This window comes from Schistocerca gregaria, chromosome 1 (genome assembly GCF_023897955.1).
Source record: "Schistocerca gregaria isolate iqSchGreg1 chromosome 1, iqSchGreg1.2, whole genome shotgun sequence".
Classification (NCBI taxonomy): domain Eukaryota; kingdom Metazoa; phylum Arthropoda; class Insecta; order Orthoptera; family Acrididae; genus Schistocerca; species Schistocerca gregaria.
Window position 1 is genome coordinate 730,665,894 of NC_064920.1, and position 9,507 is coordinate 730,675,400.

The following is a 9,507-nucleotide window of genomic DNA, read 5'->3' on the forward strand; positions in this document are numbered from 1 at the left end:
AACAATTGTTTAAGAACTGGCCACAAAAGTGATTTTTATATGTCTCCATTGTAGATTGACTGCATTTTCTCAGCACCCAGCCAATGATCCTATGTCTGCCACCTACCTTACCTATAACTGAGCCTATGTGATCATTCCATTTCATATTTCTACAGAGGGTTTCATCCAGATATTTGTATGAATGACTGATTGAAATTATAACTCATTGTTATTATAGTCACAGTATACTACATTTCATTATTTTGTGAAGTGAGCAGTGTTATGTTTTTGTGCATTTGAAGCAAGTTGTCATTTTGAAAGCTTATTAAGATCTGAGTGGATATTTGTCCAGCTTTTTTGAGATTATGATTATAATTCACTACATCACTTGCAAAAGGTATGAGATTACTGTTAATTTGTCAGGTCACTAGTATATAACATGGATGGCTAAAATCCCAACACACTTTGCTGGGCATAATTGGAGTTACTTCTATTTCTTTTCATCCATTGTAATATGTTGTGTGTCCCCTACCAGCTTTACAAAGACAATTGCTGTGCCATTACATTGCACATATTATAACTGCCATGTTATGTTCCAGTTAGTTTTCTTCTAAACATCTGTGTACTATTTGTAATGGTCATAAATTTGCACTATTTTTGGATTTATTATGTAAGTCTCTTAAGTTAGCATAACCTCAACATAACAAAATGTACAAGTTCAGAATATCTTCAGTATATAAGTAAAACTTTCTCTTGTTATAATGGAAACCATTTTCTTAAGAATTGTAGTTTCAGTTATACTTGTGACCTATTTAGCATAGCAAAATCTGAAAAAAAGAATAATGTTAATGTGAATTTCTTTGTTTAATATTCTAAATACATCACACCAGCTTCAATGCCTGGGTGAGTTCATTGCCACATACAAGCAGCTAAAAATCACTCTGGTTGCTGTTGTGTGACTGGAAGCCAATGTGAATAAGTTGAGTGAACTTTCATGAGTCCTGTACCAGAGATAACAAATGTACCTGTTACTATCATCTCCCAAGGTTACTGTCTCCTCTCCAGGAAATGTGGGTCCCATACAGTTAGGAATTGTGCTGTGTCTCATGCTAGGGAGAAGTGAGAGCAAAAGGGTAGTGATCTATAATTGTAAGCAGTTTGACTGTATGGTGAATAATGGCTCCCAACATGGAAATGGCAGCAAGGAGTAACAAGAATCACTTCGTGCACTTGTATTGTTGGGGTCTCATTCTGCATGTTGAAAAGGCTACCTCAGTAGCCATTGAGACCAAAGGATACAACCAGCAGCAGACTGTGGAACATGGAACAAACAACTGTTCTCAGTGCTCCAAGATCATACTTGGGCTATTCCATTGTCTGGCAGAAACTCTTAATCTGTGGGTTTGTCATTAGAACCAATTGTGGTTACATGGTTCTTAGCTAAATGTAAGGCTTGAACCAGAGACTTTGTCGACTTCTGGCATAGGGCCAAGAACTGTTAAGCCCCCTACATGGCTCAGTCATGCGCATCTCATTGTGGGCTGCTATATAACTGTGTGTGGAGGGCTTGTAAGGCATTTTTTGCTCATACATATGTCAAGCAATCAAATCACTGTCACTGGAAGAGACTACTTGTCATCCAACAATCAACTGTGATAATTATACATTTATGCATGAAGGGCATGGCAAAATGTGCAAAACAACAGTAATAAAAGCAAATGCTTTAGGAGCAAAGGAGACCACTCACCAAAAAGCAGAGCCAGTGAGTCATCAACAGGCACACACAAAAAGAAAAAGAACTTGCTAGTTTTCAAAATGAACCCTTTCTTGAGGTGGGGTAGACACACACACACACACACACACACACACACACACACACAGGTGCACCTATGTGCCGACACAGTGTCAGCTGGATGCACAGTGTCAAGATTTCCGTTTGGCAGGTGGACTGGGATGGGGTTTTACCGGGTGGGGGTGGTAGAGTGGTTAGAGAAAGAGGGTGGTGAGAGGCAGGAAGAAAGTTTGGGGCTGGATAGCTAGTAGCATGGAGGGAAGAAGTTGGTTTGCTACCTAGGATTGCAGGAGGGACGGGTGACAGGTGCACTGGATATGCATATGATGCATGGGTGTTGGAGCCTGTGCAGAGTGGCACACAATGTAGGTTGTGTGGAGACATGGGCTGCGAGGGTGATGGGATGGTGAAAGGGGAAACTGTTGGATGGAGGGTGTGAGGACAGTTGGTTAATGGAGGCTGAGGGTTACAGGAGCGAAGCACACGTTACAAGCGTAACTACCACTTGCCTAGTTCAGATAAGCAAGTGGTGAAAGGAAGAACTCAGATAACCTGGTTGTGAAGCAGCCATTGAATTCAAGCACATTGTGCTCATTTGTATGTTGTGCCCCTCAGTGGTCAATTTGGTTCTTGACCTCAGATTGGTGGTGCCTATTCATTCTGATGGGTGGCTGGTTGGTTGTCATTTTCATGTAGGAAGCTGTGCAGCAATTGGAGCAGAGTTGCTACATGGCATTCCTACTTTCACAAGTGACCGCACCTCTGATGAGTTACAAGAAGCCTGTGGCAAGAAGAGTAGAAAGTGTGGGTTGGTGGACTGGGCAGGTCTTACACTGTGGTCTGTCAAAGGGAAATGATCCCTGTGGCAAGAGGTTGTCAGTGGAAGTACAAAGGGATGGCCTAGTGTTTTCTCATCACTGTAGATACACCATGTACAAGTGGCCAGGCTGTATGGGAAGGGTGTTCTGGTGTGGAATGAATGTCAGCTGTCAAAATGCAGGTACTGTTGGTGGTTAGTGGTTTTAATGTGGGAGAGGAGTGGCTGGAGAAATCAGAAAGGTGCATGTCAACGTCCAGAATGGTGGCCCGCTGGATAGAGGAAGTCCAGGTGAAGCATATGGGAGAAAAGATCTTGAGGTTATGAAGGAATGAGGATAGGTTGCCTGGGTCCTGAGTCCAGATGATGAAGATACCTGGTAAGGGGTTTAGGGTTTTGGGAGGCTAGGAAGGTTTCCTCTAGATTGCCCCTAAAAAGATTAGCGTAGGGGTGTATCATGCAGGTGTCCATGACCGTGTTTCAGTTTATATACCTTGTCCTCAAAGGAGAAGTACTAGTGTGTCAGATCATTGGTACAGTGTAAAAGGATGAGAAAAAAAGAGCAGAAATTGTTTCAGTACTGGCACAACAACCACCTACAGTGGAGTGTCCTGGATTGTTCAGTTTATGGATTTTGGGGAGTTTGTAGAATATCTAGAAGGTGGATGTACCGGGTGTCACTGGGGTGAGGAGGAAGATGGACTTGTGGAGAGAGGTTCTGATATGAACCTAACAGTTTTGTAGGGACTGGATGTTATGTTGGGATTCCCGTCGCACAGCTTGTAGGTGGAGGAACCCCAAGATCCATAAACTCAACTATGATGGGCACTACATTGTAATCTAAATCTACAAAGCAGCTTGTTATAGTGCCACTAGCAAAACAATTACCACTCTTGTTGACCGACACCTCCATCTAGTTGCCCAAAACCTAGTCTGTGCATCTAAGATACTTACCACATCCTTCACCAACCATCCACCATCCAGCACCCATTACATCCTGGATCCCTGTTGATGCTACCTCCCCATACTCCAACATTCCTTATCCCCATTACCCTGTTGCTATTAAATGCTACCTCTCTCAACATCATTAATACTTCATCATACACCTTATCAACTATATCCTGACACACAACTGCTTCTCATTTAAGGGGACATTAAATCTGTGGCACAGCGATGTGCAGCCGCTTGGCACCCTCATATGACAACATGTCCATGAGCCAACTACAGAAAGTGTTCCTAGTCGCCCAAAATCCCAAACATCTATGTTGGTTCAGATTCATTGACGATAACCTCATCCTCTGGACTCAGGGCCAACATTCACTATCATCGTTCCTTCACAAAATCACTGCCACCTCTCCCATCCACAGCTCAACTTGTGACCTGTCTGGACATTGACCTCCACCTCTCTGATGGCTCCATCCATACCTCTGTCCATATGAAACTGATTAATCAACAACAGTGCCTGCATTTCTACAGCTGTCATCCCTTTCAGTCTCCTACAGCTTGGCCACTTGTGCATGGCATATCTGCAGTGACAGGAACTTGCTTGCCAAGTATGCTGAAGGCCTCACAAGAACCTTCACAGACAGGCACTGCCCCACAAACTTAGACCGCAAACAGATTTCTGCACTATTTCTCACACATCCCTAAATCTCCCATCACACCCAGGAACCACTCACAAAGGAGTGCATCCCTCGTCACCCGATATCACCCTGCACTAGAACAATTAAATCATATTCTGTACCAGGGCCTTAATTATCTATCATTGTGCCCTGAAATGAGGGACATTATACCCAAGAGCCTCCCCACTCCTACTAAAGTGGTATTCTATCACCTACACAACCTACACAACATCTAGTTCACCTCTACACCCCTCCTAATACCAGCCCCTTGCTACAGGAATCTATCCATGAGATAGATTCAGGTGCAAGGTCTGCCAATCCACCTGCCCGGCACGTCTTAACCAGTCCTGTCATAGGTTTCTCCTACCCCATTGGAGGCATGGCCACTTGTAAAAGTATCCCTGTCACACTCCAACTCTGTTGCAATGACTGTACCGCTTTTTATGTTGGTGTGTCAACTGATCAGCAGTTCATCAGAATGAATTGCCACTTCCAAAATGTGGTCAAGAACAAAGATGACCACCCAGTAGCCTACATTGCGGCTGAACACAACGTGCTCTGCTTCACATCCTAAGTCATCTGGATCATGTTTGACAGCATTGAGGATTTCTTTGACGCGGGATGCTAGATGGAGAGTCACTGAACAAGTATAGAACTAAATTCAGATGTGACTCAGAAAATTGTGTTGGGATCTTTGCTGTTCATATGATATATTACATGTTATATATCGATGAACTGACAGACAATGTTAATAGTAATGTCGTACCATCTGCAGATGATGCAGTTGTCTATAATGAAGTAATGTCTGAAAGAAAAGTATGCAAGTGTCCAGTCACATCTTGATAAGCTTTTCAAGCAGTTCAAAGATTGGCAACTTTTTCTAAATTAACAAATTTTTTTTAAAAAAATGTAAAATTGTGAGCTTCATGAAACACAAAATTGGTAATATCCTTTCACTACAATATCAGTAAGTCACAATTGGAATCAGTCAACTCATACAAATATTTTGGTTTCGCACTTTGTGGAGATATGAAATGAAATGATCTCATATGCTCAGTTGTAAGTAAAGTAGGTGGCAGACATTGGTTCATTGGTAGGGTGCTGCTAAAATGGTACTAACCTACAAAGAAGGCTGTTTGTAAAAATCCTCTTTTGATGTTGTTGTTGTTGTGGTCTTCAGTCCTGAGACTGGTTTGATGCAGCTCTCCATGCTACTCTATCCTGTGCAAGCCTCTTCATCTCCCAGTACCCACTGCAACCTACATCCTTCTGAATCTGCGTAGAGTAGTCATCTCTTGGTCTCCCTCTACGATTTTTACCCTCCACGCCGCCCTCCAATACTAAATTGGTGATCCCTTGATGCCTCAGAACGTGTCCTACCAACCGATCCCTTCTTCTGGTCAAGTTGTGCCACAAACTTCTCTTCTCCCCAATCCTATTCAATACTTCCTCATTAGTTATGTGATCTACCCATCTAATCTTCAGCATTCTTCTGTAGCACCACATTTCGAAAGCTTCTATTCTCTTCTTGTCCAAACTATTTATCGTCCATGTTTCACATCCATACATGGCTACACTCCATACAAATACTTTCAGAAATGTTTTCCTGGCACTTAAATCTATACTTGATGTTAACAAATTTCTCTTCTTCAGAAACGCTTTCCTTGCCATTGCCAGTCTACATTTTATATCCTCTCTACTTCGACCATCATCAGTTATTTTGCTCCCCAAATAGCAAAACTCCTTTACTACTTTAAGTGTCTCATTTCCTAATCTAATACCCTCATCACCACCTGACTTAATTCGACTACATTCCATCACCCTAGTTTTGCTTTTGTTGATGTTCATCTTATATCCTCCTTTTAAGACACTATCCATTCCGTTCAACTGCTCTTCCAAGTCCTTTGCTGTCTCTGACAGAATTACAATGTCATCGGTGAACCTCAAAGTTTTTATTTCTTCTCCATTGATTTTAATACCTACTCCGAACTTTTCTTTTGTTTCCTTCACTGCTTGCTCAATATACAGATTGAATAACATCGGGGAAAGGCTACAACCCTGTCTCACTCCCTTCCCAACCACTGCTTCCCTTTCATGTCCCTCGACTCTTATAACTGCCATCTGCTTTCTGTACAAATTGTAAATAGACTTTCGCTCCCTGTATTTTACCCCTGCCACCTTCAGAATTTGAAAGAGAGTATTCCAGTCAATATTGTCAAAAGCTTTCTTGAAGTCTACAAATGGTAGAAACGTAGGTCTGTCTTTCCTTAATCTTTCTTCTAAGATAAGTCGTATGGTCAGTATTGCCTCACATGTTCCAACATTTCTACAGAATCCAAACTGATCTTCCCCGAGGTCGGCTTCTATAATTTTTTCCATTCGTCTGTAAAGAATTCGCGTTAGTATTTTGCAGCCGTGACTTATTAAACCGATACTTCGGTAATTTTCACATCTGTCAACACCTGCTTTCTTTGGGATTGGAATTATTATATTCTTCTTGAAGTCTGAGGGTATTTCACCTGTCTCATACATCTTGCTCACCAGATGGTAGAGTTTTGTCAGGACTGGCTCTCCCAAGGCCGTCAGTAGTTCCAATGGAATGTTGTCTACTCCAGGGGCCTTGTTTCGACTCAGGTCTTTCAGTGCTATTTCAAACTCTTCACGCAGTATCATATCTCCCATTTCATCTTCATCTACATCCTTTTCCATTTCCATAATATTGTCCTCAAGTACATCGCCCTTGTATAGACGCTCTATAAACTCCTTCCACCTTTCTGCTTTCCCTTCTTTGCTTACAACTGGGTTTCCATCTGAGCTCTTGATGTTCATACAAGTGGTTCTCTTATCTCCAAAGGTCTCTTTAATTTTCCTGTAGGCAGTATCTATCTTACCCCTAGTGAGATAAGCCTCTACATCCTTACATTTGTCCTCTAGCCATCCCTGCTTAGCCATTTTGCACCTCCTGTCGATCTCATTTTTGAGACGTCTATATTCCTTTTTGCCTACTTCATTTACTGCATTTTTATATTTTCTCCTTTCATCAATTAAATTCAATATTTCTTCTGTTACCCAAGAATTTCTACTAGCCCTCGTCTTTTTACCTACTTGCTCCTCTGCTGCCTTCACTACTTCATCCCTCAAAGCTACCCATTCTTCTTCTACTGTATTTCTTTCCCCCATTCCTGTCAATTGTTCCCTTATGCTCTCCCTGAAACTCTGTACAACCTCTGGTTCTTTCAGTTTATCCAGGTCCCATCTCCTTAAATTTCCATCTTTTTGCAGTTTCTTCAGTTTTAATCTACAGGTCATAACCAATAGATTGTGATCAGAGTCCACATCTGCCCCTGGAAATGTCTTACAGTTTAAAACCTGATTCCTAAATCTCCGTCTTACCATTATATAATCTATCTGAAACCTGTCAGTATCTCCAGGCTTCTTCCATGTATACAGCCTTCTTTTATGATTCTTGAACCAAGTGTTACCTATGATTAAGTTGTGCTCTGTGCAAAATTCTACCAGGCGGCTTCCTCTTTCATTTCTTCCCCCCAACCCATATTCACCTACTATGTTTCCTTCTCTCCCTTTTCCTACTCTCGAATTCCAGTCACCCATGACTATTAAATTTTCATCTCCCTTCACTATCTGAATAATTTCTTTTATTTCATCATACATTTCTTCAATTTCTTTGTCATCTGCAGAGCTAGTTGGCATATAAACTTATACTACTGTAGTAGGTGTGGGCTTTGTATCTATCTTTGCCACAATAATGCGTTCACTATGCTGTTTGTAGTAGCTTACCTGCATTCCTATTTTCCTATTCATTATTAAACCTACTCCTGCATTACCCCTATTTGATTGTGTGTTTATAACCCTGTAGTCACCTGACCAAAAGTCTTGTTCCTCCTGCCACTGAACTTCACTAATTCCCACTATATCTAACTTTAACCTATCCATTTCCCTTTTTAAATTTTCTAACCTAGCTGCCCGATTAAGGGATCTGACATTCCACACTCTGATCCATAGAATGCCAGTTTTCTTTCTCCTGATAATGACATCCTCTTGAGTAGTCCCCGCCCGGAGATCCGAATGGTGGACTATTTTACCTCCGGAATATTTTACCCAAGAGGACGCCATCATCATTTAATCATACAGTAAAGCTGCATGCCCTCGGGAAAAATTACGGCCGTAGTTTCCCCTTGCTTTCAGCCGTTCGCAGTACCAGCACATCAAGGCCATTTTGGTTATTGTTACAAGGCCAGATCAGTCAATCATCCAGACTGTTGCCTTTGCAATTACTGAAAAGGCTGCTGCCCCTCTTCAGGAACCATACGTTTTTCTGGCCTCTCAACAGATACCCCTCCATTGTGGTTGAACCTACGGTACGGCTGTCTGTATCACTGAGGCACGCAAGCCTCCCCACCAACGGCAAGGTCCATGGTTCATGGGGGGGAGGTCTTTTGATGTATCCTAGAATATTCAGCAAGAGCATGGAATCCAGGCAACAATAATATCAGATACTGAAAGTAAAGAAAGAAAGATGCATGAGTAGTCACATGTTTGTTTCACTCATGAAAAGGTGTTGAAAGGTTTTAACTGGAAGCACTTGAAGAATGACACAAACTTTCACTCAATAGCCTGCTTATGAAGTCTCAGGAGCCAGTATTAAGTGACGACATCACTATGTGTAAAAAATTTTTTGGGGAAGAATTTTATATTTTTGAACAATATATGCAGAATGACTGGAAAACTGGCGTATTTATTGCAAAAAAGACATGTTTAAACTATTTTCATGAAAGAAACATTTCTCTTTAAGCATCTCTTCACAATGTTTCATATTTTTCAGGAAACTCGCCTAAGGAATATGATCACTGATGTCAGCAAAATGCAGTGCCAACTGCGAGAGCTTCAGCAGCTGCGTCAAAAATTAGAAGAAGAAAAATCAGATTTATGCCCTTGTTTCGATGAGCTGTTTTGAATAAAAAGAATCCTGAAAGTCATTCTGGAACTAATGGTTAATATTCTCTGCTGGAAAAAATGCAACACCCTGAAGGACAACACCATTTTATTAACATTTGAAATGACATATACTTCATCATATATATGATAACAAATGCAGACCAAATAAAATACACGTCACAGCACCCAAACAATCACATTAATAGAAAGTGTATCACCCCCTGGCAGCAATGCAGGCATGTATTCTTGTGTATAAAGGATCGTAGAGATGTCAAATGGTATCTCGCGATAGATTATCAGAGGCACCTTACACCTTATTTTGCAATTCGGTAATAGTTCTT

The 9,507-nt window shown here is 41.4% G+C and overlaps 1 protein-coding gene across 2 annotated transcripts in view; it reads left to right on the forward strand.

Moving 5' to 3' along the window:
- LOC126267091 (uncharacterized) overlaps positions 1-9,215 on the forward strand; it is a 201,682-nt gene extending 192,467 nt beyond the window's left edge. For both annotated transcript variants that reach the window (XM_049971963.1, XM_049971973.1), the window contains one exon: positions 9,054-9,215. In XM_049971963.1, coding sequence (XP_049827920.1) covers positions 9,054-9,185 — 132 coding nt within the window. In that variant the 3' untranslated portion in view covers positions 9,186-9,215. The remainder of the gene's footprint in view (positions 1-9,053) is intronic.
- The last annotated feature ends 292 nt before the right edge of the window (positions 9,216-9,507 follow it).